Source organism: Pleurodeles waltl, chromosome 8 (genome assembly GCF_031143425.1).
Source record: "Pleurodeles waltl isolate 20211129_DDA chromosome 8, aPleWal1.hap1.20221129, whole genome shotgun sequence".
Taxonomy (NCBI): domain Eukaryota; kingdom Metazoa; phylum Chordata; class Amphibia; order Caudata; family Salamandridae; genus Pleurodeles; species Pleurodeles waltl.
In genome coordinates this window covers 739,648,166-739,663,180 of record NC_090447.1, presented here as the reverse complement: position 1 = coordinate 739,663,180, position 15,015 = coordinate 739,648,166, and the positions used below count along the sequence as shown (strand labels likewise).

General features: G+C 39.8%; 1 protein-coding gene and 1 long non-coding RNA gene across 5 annotated transcripts in view; one reads left to right on the top strand and one right to left on the bottom strand.

The window, feature by feature from the left end:
- Positions 1–15,015, bottom strand: part of ABHD10 (abhydrolase domain containing 10, depalmitoylase) — a 188,743-nt gene that overhangs the window by 29,628 nt on the left and 144,100 nt on the right. The window contains exon 4 of the mRNA XM_069204941.1: positions 12,330–12,467. Coding sequence (XP_069061042.1) covers positions 12,330–12,467 — 138 coding nt within the window. The remainder of the gene's footprint in view (positions 1–12,329; positions 12,468–15,015) is intronic.
- The window catches only part of LOC138250259 (uncharacterized), an 83,777-nt gene continuing 83,326 nt past the window's right edge, over positions 14,565–15,015 (top strand). For 3 of the 4 annotated variants that reach the window (XR_011194918.1, XR_011194919.1, XR_011194917.1), the window contains exon 1: positions 14,583–14,670. This is a non-coding gene — a long non-coding RNA (uncharacterized lncRNA). Of the gene's footprint in view, positions 14,671–15,015 lie in introns of all 4 variants that reach the window. The other variant, XR_011194920.1, reaches the window with a different exon arrangement.

Here is a 15,015-nt window from a genome sequence, read left to right as displayed (position 1 = left end):
ATGCAGCTCCATACAGTCACTTGCAGTGTAGAACAAAGCCAACCTGGAGCTGCATGGCGCCACCTAGTGGTCCATGAACAGTGCTGTGAAATTTTCCATATCCAGTATGATGCCTGGACAATATTTTAAAGATGAGGAATCTGTGTTAGAGGTATCCATCAGAAGGTGGTTGACTAGAAGCTTGCCATGCGGTGCCATTGTCTAGGGAAGTTGTGATATTACCCCTCCTGCCTGCAACTTTCACTTATTCAGTTTTGGAGGTCCTAGAACGAAGAATATGAGTCATGAGATGCTTTTCTACCCTTTAATTGGTTTAGCTCATGGGTACCACTCAATATTCAAGGAAGGGGTGGTCCTAGGCCATTTGAACAAGCCGGGCTGCACACAGCCTGTGGCTAAAGTAGAATGTTGCCCAGCAGCAGCATTCAATAGGGACTCTACTTCCTCTCTACTTGCAATTTTCACTTTAATGATTTCTTGGGTGTTGGACAGAGTAAAACAAATCTCAAAATAAATGCTTTGCCATACTCAGGGTTGCCTCGATTGTGCTCTCTATTTTAACTAATTATTTTTAATGTTTTTGAACTGCTCTACCCAGCATATTTAGGTCTTAGTTTTGTGATTTAGTCAGAAAACAAACATAAGGTAAAGGTTGCTCTTCCATCCCTTTGTTCCGGGCATAAAAGGGCTATTTTAAAAGTAAAGATACCATAACGTAGATAAAGAACTTACTATCTGAGGTAAGTTGTTCCTTAACAAGGGAGAAGCCAGGATTTGCCCTTGAATGGGGAGGCAGAGCAGGGGAGGAGGGGCATTTCACATGCCGGAAAGCAGGAACTTTCCAGGACAGCAACTGTACCAAAAAAAGAATCTAGCTACATTCCAGCTGTAACACCCTCAGGTTTACATTAAAAGAAGCTGACACAAATAGGCTTCATAAGCTAGCAACGCTTCAGCCTTGTACTACAGCTGTCTCAAATTGACCAAGTACAGGTGATCAAAGTGTCAAATTCACTCGTGATTCTGTGTGTGTTCGTTTTAATGTGGGGTTCAGTTGCGTGACCAACTTACAAAATATAAAAAATAAAATAACTTGGCCTCAGTTTCTGTGGGAGTTTACACAGCCCCCAATCTTTTTGATAAAACTGCAGCTTCTACAGTCATGTGCACTGTAAGCTGCTGAGCTCGGGAGAACTTATAGACCATAACAGCAGCTACAAAAAACAAGCATATCAAACAACTGTTGCTTCTTTCTAATGTGCCCCCATCCACTTTATTCATTATTTTTTTCAAGAATTATAAATTCATCCATTTATCAATACAACAACATGTTTAAGGCATGTGGTATTCCATTTATCAACAAAGAACTCACACCTTAAGTGTTGTACTTTTTAAAACATTCATATGGGATTAGCAACGATCTGTATCAGTTAAAAGTTAGAGAGGAGTTAGAGAGGATATAGAATGCAGAAATGGGAAATTAGCAATTAATAACTTCACTGTATTATCATTCTGTTACATACAACTCCAAATATGCTTCCCATTTATATCACTAAATTTCTCCACATTATTTGCACATTTACGGGGACAATCTTCGATATAAGACAGTGTAGAAACCTCTTAAATCCATTAAAAAAAAAATCCAGTTTGATAAACTATTTTTTTCTGCCATCAAAGCGCTTAAGATTCACCAAATTCCCAGTTTAGTAAAAACTTTAATATCCTGCAGGACATTAAAATAATTATTTTCTCCTGCTTCAAATTTGTTCCTGAAACTATATACAAATAGCCGCTTCCTAGAAGTGATGAGCCACTTCCATACAACAAATAAATACAGTACATTCGAGGCATGCTCTGCATATCAAAAATCATTTCTAATAAATAGAATTTAAAACATCTTTGGGGAACGAGCGCTACCTCCAAAATACAGTTTCTTGAATGTATCGGTTTAAAGTATGGGGCCCAAGTTCCTCATATCAGAACATGTTCTGAATCATGCAGATTTAGGCATTTCTTACCCATAGGCCAGATGTACTAGTTGCAAAAACTGGTAGCAATTAGTGACCAGGATTTTTATAAGTGTGGAATTTTACAATCGGACCTATGTTCTAATAGTTCGGTTGACAAAATTCTAAATTGCAGTGGGTTGCAATCCGACCTAGCTCATCAATATTCATGTGGTAGGTCACAAATGATGACTCACTATAATTGAGTGGTAACACCAGCATTGTGGGTCCTAGACCACCATGAGAGTTATTGTGTTTTAATGAAGTACATTCTTTTTAAATGGAGCCCAATTTCCTTAGAAGCAAATATGGCTTATTTAAAATAAAAAAAATGACATGAAATGTTTTATAAACTCTTCTAGGAGTAAACAGTGGTTCCTTGGAACATTGCCTATTCTAAAAAATATTTTTGCCAATATTCACAAACGGGAAGGGGCCTCTTGGCTACACCATACTGTTTGCAAATGAGTTACTAATACCTATGTTTTGTTGGGAAAATAGCAATGGTCTGTGCCAATTTCAGTTGCAAAACATTAACATATCCCATAGTGAATCGTTATTTGGAAGGAACACACTAAATAAACTCCTTCCAAATAGCAATGGGTTTGTATTTGCAAACTCCAGCTGCGATTCAGTATCGTGTTAGTGAATCTCTGTTTTTGTTTTTTCAGAAAGGGGTAAGGGGTCCCAGAGGGGTATGGGTTAACAACTTTTTTGAAATCCCAGTAAAATATTAATGTTTTGCGACTGTTTCGGTCTCAAGACACAGATACACAACATACTGACTTGGTATTTGAGGGGGATATCCAAATAATATATCAGTATCCATTTCTAAACACATTTAGCGATTTGGGAACAATTTTCTGAATTGCTAAATGCATTTAGTACATAGGAAAAACTGGTTTAGCATTGACAAACCCTCTGATTTACAGATTCGGAGGGTTTGCAAATGCTGAAACTGTGTACACCTTGCCCTAGGTTTTTAAGTTCAAAAGAGTCTGCATTTGTTTTTACTCCATCTTTTCTTCATATTAAAGTTTTTGTAAAATATCTGGACCACTATAGAGTTTTTGTTTTATTCAGTTTTTTTTTTTAATGGTTTATTCTTATTTCACAAAAACAAAAATCTACAAATATAAAAAAAGAGTGTAGAGTCGGCATCTGTATGGTGACTTTGGCATATCAAAGGGTTGAAGATTTGGTTACGTACCAACACCAGGTTTTTTTTTTAATAGGGATTTGATATGAGAACATTTGGGAAGGAATACAGCATTTACTCTGCTGTGGCTGTGTGTTATGGTGATAGCCTGAGTGCTATCACCAAGACAGACAACCTAGATTACGTGATTGGAATACTGTAAAGAATTTTAGGATTTATTTTTTAGTAGGGACTATTTGAAATATAAAACATTACCAGATTGTAAATCTTACTTGGATGTGAAATATTCTCCATAGAAAAAAGGTTATCTGTTTGGGATTTGGAAACCTTCGCCCATAAGTCAAGTTACTAGCAGATGGAAAAGAAGAAATAAGACATCTAGAGATATTGAGGACTGCACTGTAATGATTATACAGTGTTTGCTCTGCTGCTCCTTTATACAAGATTGAAAAAGCATTTCAGAAGGTTTGACATTAGTACTACTGAGGGAGGAAGCAGTGTTTTGTCAGTGGGTAGACTCCCAAACTGTAGTTTTCTCCTGTTGCCATGATCAACAAGGTGTGGCATATCGGTCCTTAAAAAGAAAGTGGGTATTATCCTTTGCTGCTTACATATGCCACTGTTTGTGTTTAGTGATCTGATATCAGGCTCTTGGGGTACTGAGCTGTGTATAAAGTTGTGTTACATATCTTACATATAGCTGAGTGAGCTACACTATATGATTTATTATAATCTAACTAAACGTAGCTATCAATCCATCAGCTTCATTGATATATTTCTCTTTAAATAGCCTACCTCACTGTTCCTGCTGCTTTGTGGTGAAGTGGACTAATAAAAAATTATGAAAAAGTTAAAACGGGAATCTCTTACCAACATGGATTGACTTTCGAATTATCGAGACATCCTCTGGTCTTGCCATATGGTCTATCATGAGGAATTCGTATTTAAAATCTTGTAGGGAGCTTCCCACTAGTAAATTAGGAAGGAAGTATATTTCACAACTGTTCTTTAAAAAACAAAATGAAAAAACAAAAAAACTGCTCTATAAGGCTGCTCACCCACTGTGAGGATATACATATGTTGCACAACAGCAAAGGTTAAATGATACTGTCCTAACTCTAGCACACATCCAACAATAAGCTCCCTAATACAGATACAACTACTGACTAAAAGCACACGTGTTTCCGCAGTTGTCACTCTGCTATAGTGGGTATTGATAGATGGTAGACACAGCCGCTGTCAGCTGTTCAAGAACAAAGGAATGGGTCAGTGAGCATGAAGCATGTGTCATCAGTTTATGTCATGATTGCATTGTCTAGCATTCCTTAAAGTAGCCCTGGCCTGTGGTAATGCTGATCTGATGTGCATTTCTGGGGGATCCATTAAGCTGTTGCAGCTATGATGTTAACTCACTGGAGTGGATACACTGCTTTAGAAAGGCTGAGAAGTCCTTCTTCACTGCTGCTAAGAGCGTATGCGTTCACTGCCGCTGTTGCAAGGGATTAATATGCTTGTTCTTAGCAGGCTGTGCAAGTTAAGGAGGTCTTAGCCTCTGGATGGTAGAGTAGAGATTCTAAAGAGTTCACAAGCAGTACAAGAAGATGCTGAAAACACTCAATGAGAAGCCAAGGGACACAAGGAGTGCAGGATTAGAACCGTAAAAATAAAGGATACAGCAGGATGATCTAAGTTGGCTGAATAAAGTATTTATGCAAAGCGGTGTGGAGCAGTGGCTGCTCAGTAGTACAGTGCAGTTTCGACAGAGGAGAGAAATAAGACGAGAGCTGGGGCACTGGTCTCCTGAAAAGGCTGCTAGGTCCATGGGATGAACAGTCCAATCACGGCTCAACTGTGGAGATGGTCTGCAGTATTTACACTTGTGAGTAGTGTGATCATGCAGCAGGAGAAAACATGAAAATCAGAGGAAGAGCAAATGGCAAGGGTGCCTACTCTGGCAGCAGTGGTAATTTACCTTCTACATACTATTGGCGTTTTAGGAGATAGATGTGGTGTCTCTTGGAAGACATGGAGTGACAATTTTGCACTGTGAACAGTGCTATACAGGTAGGATTAGCTAGAAATGGAACATCATAGCACTAGAAAACTATGCTTGTGGACATCTCAAAGAAAAAGCAGTAATCTAAGCATTTGGACTCTCACTACCAGGGATACTGACAAGGTGAGCGGAGAAAAGGGCACATGACTTGCCTATTAACATTAGGGATACTCACTGGGGCTCCTCTTCAGAGTCATAATATTTAGAATAATTCCCAACAGTCTGCCAGTACCCTAAAAATAATTAATATTTTATGTTTACATTTTTAGCATATATAAACCATTGTTTTCTACGCATCGTTTTACACTTTTTTATTAATTCAAACAATAGAAACACTTTTAATAATGCATCATCTAGAAAAGTGGTGACCGTCATTTCAAAATTAGTCTTTAAGGCAAGTGTGGCTTATTTTGGGCCGTATAACTTCGCACCAGGAGCCATTGTACCTCAATTCATTTTTTCAGTGTCAACAATTTTGTCAACCATTAAAGATGGGAGGACTGATTATGAATCGAAGAAGAGACCCTTCCCAAATTCACAATCCTTGGGATACATGCAGCACCTCCACCTAAAGGAAGAGACATTTGAGGTGCTAAGCAAAATTAATGGTTGGAAGGCGCCTGACCTACTTAGGAATTAGTTCTTATGACCGAATACAAATGGCAACGAGAGCAGAAGGTATAGTCAATCTCCTGCTCTAAAGAAATCAGTAAAATACACTTTGCGGAGGGCAGATTTCTGTTTCTCTGAATTAGCTCTCAGAGTTGTATGATTTTAGGTAGGACAATGTTAAGCAATTAATCCACCTAGAAAGACGGTTTACTTAACTGCTTTACTGGTATTACCTTGTGCATAAGAAACAATTGACCTCACAGTGAATTTTTTTTCTCTCTCAAATTAAAACCAGAAAGCCCTTTTCAGATCGAAAGTAGAACAGCTCTACTAGCAGTAAATGGTTTTGGTGAAAAACATGAGATTCGAGATGTTTGTTTTATCACTTTAGCTAAAGAAAGTAGGGTGTGTTCTAAGCCTCTACTTTGTCTGTGAAAAAGTGCAAAAGACTCAGACAACAAGGCCTGTGTCTCGTTTCCCCGTCCGGAGGTAGCTATAGCCACTAGAAACGTCACTTACAGGACACATACTAGACTCTGCATTTATACAATGGCTAAAAAATTGTTTCCTTAAATTTTGATAATTCCCAGGAGGGCACAGTCACAATGAAAAAAACACTTTTCAAGCCTTCCATTAAATCATTTCAGTAGAAAACTAACAAGAAAACTTTGAATACGAGTTTTAGCATTCACTAATTGTCGACACATAATTCTAAAAGAACTGTGCTGAAGGCCTCCTTTCACAGCTATTACAGACAGAGTACAAAAGGCCTACCCTTGTTAAGTTAAAAGGTTACGGTCAAGGGCAAGTGCCAAACAATCTTTTGTACTTCAACTCAAGTGCGATCTCTGAAGAATTGCCTGAATGCCCTTTAGAATTTGTCTACAACTTTCTAGAGCAAGGATCTTCAATCTAGGTACCCCCAAGTGATCCCAGGGGAATGCCAGGCTCTGGCCAAAAGAAGCATTATTCTAACAACAGGGCTTTGTTTTAAGCTGAAAACATTAGCAGCAGTAATGGGCCATCACTAGCATGTTTTATCATGTATATCCAAGCTGGGAGTATTTGTCAAAAGGGAAGGGACTACAAATACTCCTCAAAACCACTGTGGCTACTTTTATACGTTAATAAGCCTGCCAGACAAGAATAGTGTGTTTGGCATCATGTATTTGATTACATTTTCAAAAGAGTAACGGAGAGTAACGGAATGTAACTGCAATGTTGAAATAAGTCTAAACATATTTTTAAATTGCCAAATAATAAAATAATTATGAAAAATTCCAATGGGGCCTGGATATTTTATTTTCGGGCGGGGGGGGGGGGGTGTCACATTGAAAGACTGAACACCATTGTTCTAGAGGTTATAAATGTCTATTGGGGGGGACATCTGAAGTGAAGGGGTTAAACTGAGTGGAGGAAGGCTGGTTACAATCAGTTATAATATATCATGGTAATACACTTGCCTCGCCGAGATTTAAGCTGTGAGAATCACTGCTGACACAGATTCCTGAATTTCCTCAAAGCGATTATGACTAGGTGAATGAAACCAAAGCATACAAAAAACTGTGGCGCCAGCAAAATGAAAGTGAATTTTCCAGGGACCTTCGATCAGGGTGCTTAGCTACGGAGAGTTTCTATTTCTTGTTTTCTTCACTTGCAAACAGATCTTCCAACAGCGCTTCCAAGAATCGAAAAAAACTGCACAACATCTTCTGAACGTGTGACACTCAATCTCCTCTAAGGGGCTGCATAAATCACCTACTTTTTAAAATATTGCAGATAGCTGACAGCTGCTGGACTCTGCCAAGTGCATCTTTTGATGAACCGACCAGTGCCACAGCTTTTAAATCTTCATGAACCACACAACCAACCTCATTCCACCATGACCCCTAACGGAGAACGCACTGGGTGCGTCACCTGGAAGAGGATGGATTTCCTCCACAGAGAAGTCTAAAAAGGTGACCTAATAGATTTTAACTTCAGGTTATAAATGTGCTAAAGGGATCCAGAGGAGATTTAAATGACTGTAAGGAGAGATCATTCACATGTGCCCTACCCCAATGGACACGTGTTCCCACATTGTCATGAACAGCTAAAGTGAAACCTTCTCTCAAATTCTCCACTTTTGTATGGCAGAGAGGAGACTGCTTGTTCTTACTAATATTAGTACTGTGATTTCCCACGAGACCTGGGGCCAATGTGACTAGAAGCACTCCTGCAGAGGTTTCATATAGAGACCTGCATGCGTAATTAGGAAAATGCAGGATGACATCAAACTCAGAAAAGAAGCTGCCCAGCTGAATGAATTGCTGTTTCGAGTAAAGCCCTAGTTTTTCCTCAGAAATGCCTGACTTATCTCTGGTGAACAGAATAGTTTGATTAGTACAGTATACAAAATTGCCACCACAAACTCGACACATCGTTGAGGAATCAAATTGGATGGACATTTCTTACTTTAGGGTCAACCAAAAGTTGTGAAAGAGGTTAATAAGTTACTTATTTAGCTTGAGAAACTCTCTTGCTGTAGGACACCTCAACTGCAGATCCTCATCTTGGGACTCTCTCCAGGAGGAAGGCTGGATGTGGAAACATGCTGCAATTCCTTCTCCATGTCGACAGGTGGTGCCACCCATGTTCCCTCATTTTATTATGGTATGACAGAGAAAACTCCAACAGTACCCACTGAGTGCCTCAAAGAATCTCACAAAGGTATGTCCATAGAAACAAAGGTCCCAAAAGGTTTATGAATAATTGAGCGAGACCTTTCAGTTTGGTTTAAAGCAAGTGATCTTTTTCTCCCTGTTTAGATGTGCGCAGAGTGGTATGAAATTTCGAAGGCACATTGCATGCAGGTCAGTTAGAGAAAGCACTTGAATACACTACTTCATTGATTTAATCAAGATGTGGCTGTTAGAAGCTGGGTCTCGCTGGCAGGGGTATGCACCCTGTCCAAGTAGGGACCACAATCCTTGTCAGGGCAAGTCAATGACACCACATAAATTAGCCTGTGCTCACCCTCTGGTAGCCTGGCACAGATCGGTCATGACCAACATGGAAGGCAATGTGTAAAGTACTTGTGCAACACACACACAATAACCACAGGAGATACACAACAAAAAGAAACTCAACACGGATGCAGAAAAAATAATGCTTGTTTATCTGGTTAATTTCAGATCAGCACAATAAAGAGCTCATAAATAGCAGACTCAAAAATAAAGAAAGGTTGATTAGCGAATGTAGAAATCCAGGACTAGCTCACTGAGCGACATAGAGAGCACAGAGTGTACATCTTGCATTTTGTAGGGTGGGCAAAGGAGTGTGTGGAGATAGGTGCAGACTTTTTACTATTTTTTTTCATGTGAGAATATAAGGCTACTTGGAAGCACCACCTTACACTAAGTAAATCATGGTGAAATGAACACCAATAGTGGATCGTTGGCCAAGTTTCCTTCTAGCTATAAGATGACCTAGGTCTGCCACGGTCCGCGCCTGCCTATGGTTGTGACGAGCTGCAATTACTGACTATGCCCCATCCCCCCCATGACCCCTGGTCTGGGAGTCCATATCACTCTGAGTGGGTTTGACCACAGGAGTTTGTACTACTCTGAGTGGGTTTGACCAACTTAAGATGATGGCCGCTTAGACGAGGTCTAGTTGTTCAGGATCCATCAGACATTTAACAGATTTGCGGCTGCCACATCTTTCAGATGCTAGTAGTGCGTAGCTCGGAGAGGCAGAATCTAAGTGTATGCACACACCACCTCGGTTTAGTCAAGTAGATTGACTGCGAATGGAGCAGGACATTTAGTGTATAAGAGGCGTTTCTTCTTGCTGATATTGAATAGGATTATGTTTCAGTTTTCTTTTATGACAGAGGGGATGCGAATTTGGGGGTGCGCACCAGGTAGTATTTACAAATACTCATATAAACGACTACTCCTATGTAAGTCTGATCACAGGCTGTTAGCCGCGTACGACACCACTTGCGGAGGAACAGGTTTTAAACCTATCCGTATGATATTTTACAGAGTATTCACACTGAATAATGGAATAGTGAGCAGCTTGGGCATTGGATGACCATGCACATGTAAGATTTAATTCTTTGCATGAACCACATAGTGGGCACTAATCTGGCATGAAGAACCACTTGAACTATGGAGTTGTTTCCACTATGATCCTTTACATGTTTTGGCTACAAATTGAGTTAACTGATTGTAAGACATATGTTGTTTTGGTCTTCACCTGCATGTGACACCTCACAGCATTTTCCGCATGCTGCACTTTTGGCTGTGGTTAGGCATGTGTACTGAGTGATACATATGCGATACAAGGTACTGAAGTTAGACTGAATGACTATGTTTGTACCAGACAGTGGAGAGATTATTATACTCCGTTTTAGATGTAGGAGATATAAGGTGCTGGTGTATTATTTAATTTGGGTTTTTTGATTTTCTAGGTGTGTTAGGTGGATGACTGTCTCCTAAGGAGACCCCTAGTCATTTGGGGTCGAAACTTCGACAATAGTCTCCCATATGGTTGTGATTTTACTAAAGCGTGTGGTTTCAGCTGATTGTTGGGGCTTCCCATAGGACTTACCTCCAGTTATAGAAACTATTGGTGAATGTACAGTATGTCATTATATTGTATGTATTTGAGTTCTGTATGTTATGTGAGCACTACATCATCTTCACTATCAACTTTTCATGATACTTTGTTTGTATATTGAAAAACGAATCAAATATAAAAAAAAAGATACATGTACAAATTTATTATGCATCCAGCATTTGTATCAATGTAATAAGATCCATTATGAATTTGATACAGGGGCACTTAAATTGATTTTCAATGATTTAATGTAGATCACAGAGGATAACGGACTTAGGGGGTTGCTAGCTCTAGCTGAGTGAGCCCACATGACAATTGCTGTGCTATTGGTTGTACTATTACCCCATCCAGTGGGTGTATTATGTGGTCCCTGCTGTATTTATGGGATTGTGTTGGCATATCCCTGCCATTCACATCAGGGTGGGATAAAGATAGTGGCTAATCTTAGGGCTTGTTGGCCTGGATAATCCGTGGGAGCTGGTGCAATGTAGCCAATTCACTGCAAATTGATCTCGATTTATTTAAGCCCAGAACCAGCTTAGTCACTGCATTCTGTAATCGCTGCAAACTATGCAGGAGATACTTTGGCAAGCCTACCTATAACAAGTTTCAGTAATCCTTTCTAAATAGGATCTGGGCCTGGACCAGGTCCTTCCCAGATGAGGCAGGAATAAAAGGGAGTATTTTCCTAATGGCTTTCAGCAATATGAACCTACAGAGACGATTTTAATACAATCCTTAAAGATGGCTCAGATGCCACCCAAATTCCCAGATTACAAGCCTGATGGGATGGAGTTAGCAGGGCTCCCAACGACTCTGGTCACCACTCTAGTGAACAAGAGGCCCCTGACCCAAATACCATGATTTCAGTTTTTCTCTGCAGAGCACCAGAGAATTTGCTCTCATGCAATCTACATGTTCCTGGAGAAGGCAACTCCAGATGTTACCAGCCATCCTACTTGGATTTTCTTCTAACATGATGGTCATTTGTGTATCATTGGCAAAAAAATAAAATGTAATGCTGGTTGATAGCCTCGGATTCACCAAGCAGGCCACGCAAAAACTAAAATAGAGTGTGGCTCAAGACAGATCCTCGACAGACCCCTGTAGCGGTTAGGGGGTTGATCTAAAATGTTCTAGTGGCGCTGACTCCATCTGATCTTTCAAAAAGGAGGAGAACTACGCACTGCCCTCAAGACCAGTTATTTTCAATATCTGTAACAGAGTGGAGTGGGAGAGGGTGTCAAAAGCTGCTGACAGATCTGATAAAATCAGAGCCCACACTTCTCCCCCCACCAATGATGTGTCTAATATTCAAAGTAGTTTTGGCCAGCGATATCTCGGTAGAGAGACCTTTTCAGAAGATTATACTTTGTCCAAAAGTTGGTGATTTGAAACATATAGTTAGCTGTTTGTTCACTGCAGTCTAAGTCAGTTTAACAAACATCAGGATCAGCAAGGCAGTCTGAAAGTTGGCCATGACCGTGGGGGTCAAGGGAAGGTTTCTTTAAAAGAGGGTTATTTATGGCTGTCTCCATTCCTTTGGTACAGTACCCAAAGAGGGAGAGGAATAAGGACAGCTAACATAGGCATGTGTTTATGCCTCCCTGCTTTAAGAAAAAAGCTCCATGGCTGCTGATAACATTAGCACTGATGTCTATTGGCTTAAAGAACGAGAGTCAACGCGGTGGCTGTGGAATAAGTCTGCATGAAAATATGGCTATAAACTCTGCCAAGTATCAAAGGAATCCAGTGTCATAGTGTTTTGAGATAACTTGTACAATGAAGGTCGCAATGGATTTACATGATAAATGCATCAAGTAGATCACCTGGGATCACACTAAAAACCTCAAAGCACTTTCATTTGTAAATATACAGAAATCATAATTACCTCCACTGTAAGCTGATTGAAAGATGTTACAACATGGTCCGCAGCCGCAGCTACACCAACTAGAGCGGCAACCTTTTCTGGACGTGCGATTGCAGCAAGAAGCATCAGCCAGCCTCCCAAACTAGATCCCACCAAGATCTGAAAGAGGAAATCGAAAATCGCATAAAGCCTATGTGATTTACAGGTTTACCAGAAATCCAGTTATTTTCAATTGTAAGATTTTAATTAAGTTTTTTCTTTTCCCGGTTCACAGAGCAAAAACTTATGTTGAGGCAGAGATAACCTCTGAAATGAAATTATGTGCAGACAGACCTGCAAAGGAGCCTGTAGTCGTGTTCCTGGTCTTAGACGTAAGACTGGAATCCTGTCTCTTGGATGGTTGTATAAAGTATTTCTGCAATATTCTCTAATCTGATCTGAATGAATAACAGCGAACAGGCAAGATGGCTTACTGAGTTAAATTCTTTCCACTGACATTCTCTAGCAACCAAATCTGGCATAGTATGGAGCCTTATCAGTAGTAGAAGAAATCATATCTTGTATGATTTTCCTCTAGAGTTCCCAAGAATAATATGCCCTTTAAGTATTGCCAGGTGGTCAAATAGGAGCTATGAATTCATCCTCAGACAGAAATAGAGAAGACAACCTCAGTAAAGCTGAAGATATGGTGCACATGCTATTTGGGACTTGTGGCTCGACTCATCTGGGAAGTGTGACCATCACACTGGCGAATAAAAGGACATACTAAGTGGTAATGAGTATCTAAACATCCATGACACCATCTATCACACATAGCAGGGGTAGAACTTTGAGGAACTTCCTATGTCCCAGCTTTCTCGCACCTCTCACAAAATCACTTCCGCATACTTGGCTTTCCAACAAGCCGGTTGGTTTTTACAAATGTGGTTGCTGTGTGTCATGCCAAATGGCCCTTAACAAAACTACAACTTTTTCTTACAATACGGATGCTACCCATCAAATTAAACATTTTATCAACTGTAACACCAAGTATACGGTCTACTGCATTATTTGCGTATGTGGATTGATATATGTGGGTAGCACTATTCGTCCTCTTAAAGAACGAATACAAGAACATGTTAGAGCGATCAGGAATCACACTGTTACTTACCCTCTTGCAACACATTTTAACCTACAGCATGGGGAGAAGGACATTCTTAACATCAGATTTCATGGGATTACCCATGTACACACCTCATCCAGATTGGGGGATAGAACAAAGGATCTAAGCAAGTGCGAGGCAAAATGGATACTAAAACTTCGGGCTGTGGAAATGGGTCTCAATACTGACCGGGAGTTACATGCATTCCTAAGCTAGTATCTACTGTATTATATTGGTCCTTTGCTGTATGAATTTTCTCATATTATCCATCATGTGTACACAAAAACTCTGCATTTCTATATCAACATTGGCTGTTACTTATAAACTGGTTTTCGTTGTTACACTTTTATATTTTCTTAGGATGTTTGACTCAATGTTCATATGTGTCAGCATGGGACATTAGCCACACTTCTTTAGTGGCATTGTAGTAACTATGCTTATTTGCAAATTTTGGTTGCCTAATTTTTCAAAATGTATTTCTTGCTACTGGTTATCGTCTCTGTTTACATACATGTATCAATATTTGTATCATCATGCATATTTGTAGCCTTGGGGCATTTTTATTTGCAAATAGTTGTTCTAGATGTTTGGTATCAAAATATATGGGTAGCATTATGGGACATTGACCACTTTTCTATAAAGGGCTATTGTTATGTTTGCTCATATATATTTGTATTACCTAGTTTTTCGACAAAATTGCTACCCATCTGTACTATTGTTCTTCTTTGTTTTGCATACACATGTTCTCGCAATATGTAATTTCACAGCCTATGGTGCTTTACTTGTAAACTTTTCACTTTGTTCTTAATTGAACTCTTTTTCTTAGACTCTTGTACTCATAGATGTTCCACTCAATTTTGAGGGCTATCCTTCTACAGTAGCGATTCATTTCTCTATGTACTTTTCTTCTTGCACAATGGTGTTCCCTGCTTTTTCTTACAGTTTCTTCCTACCTTTCACAAACATTCACTATTGCAGTTTGTGTCTCCCCACCGTCTATTGTTTCTTTGCACCGTGTTTCCTATTACAATATGGCCGCCACTCAGGTTGCTGTACTCTGTTTTGAACACTGTGTTTTCTGTGTCTCCCGGTTCCTTGGTAGTTTAGTCCGTTAACACTTTCCTTGTCAAACACATAGACCTTAAGTAACGCGTACAACGTTTCACCTATTCCTCTAACTGATTTAGAACAACTCGAGTCTACGGCACTCGGCCGTTTACGGTGAGTCACGGGCCCGGCGCTTATCCAGCTGTGTTTAGAGAACTACGGTCAGGGTTTTTTTTGTTACAGTGCGTCTCTGGACTTGTTTACCCAGTATGTTTATAAAGGAGTACGATGAGGGGGGCCTTGCTACAGCGCGGTTTTGCGCTCACTGTTGTTTTGGACTTTAGCTACCAATATTTACTATTTTGTTACGTGGCCACAAATGGTCATTCAGATTGGTTTCGGATGATTAACCTTAAACTACGTGATATTAATGTTTCTTGATTTCTGTATACTATTTGTGGCCTTTGACACTCAATTGTTTTTGGTGAGTTTTCGCGAACGTTATACTTAGCTGTTTAC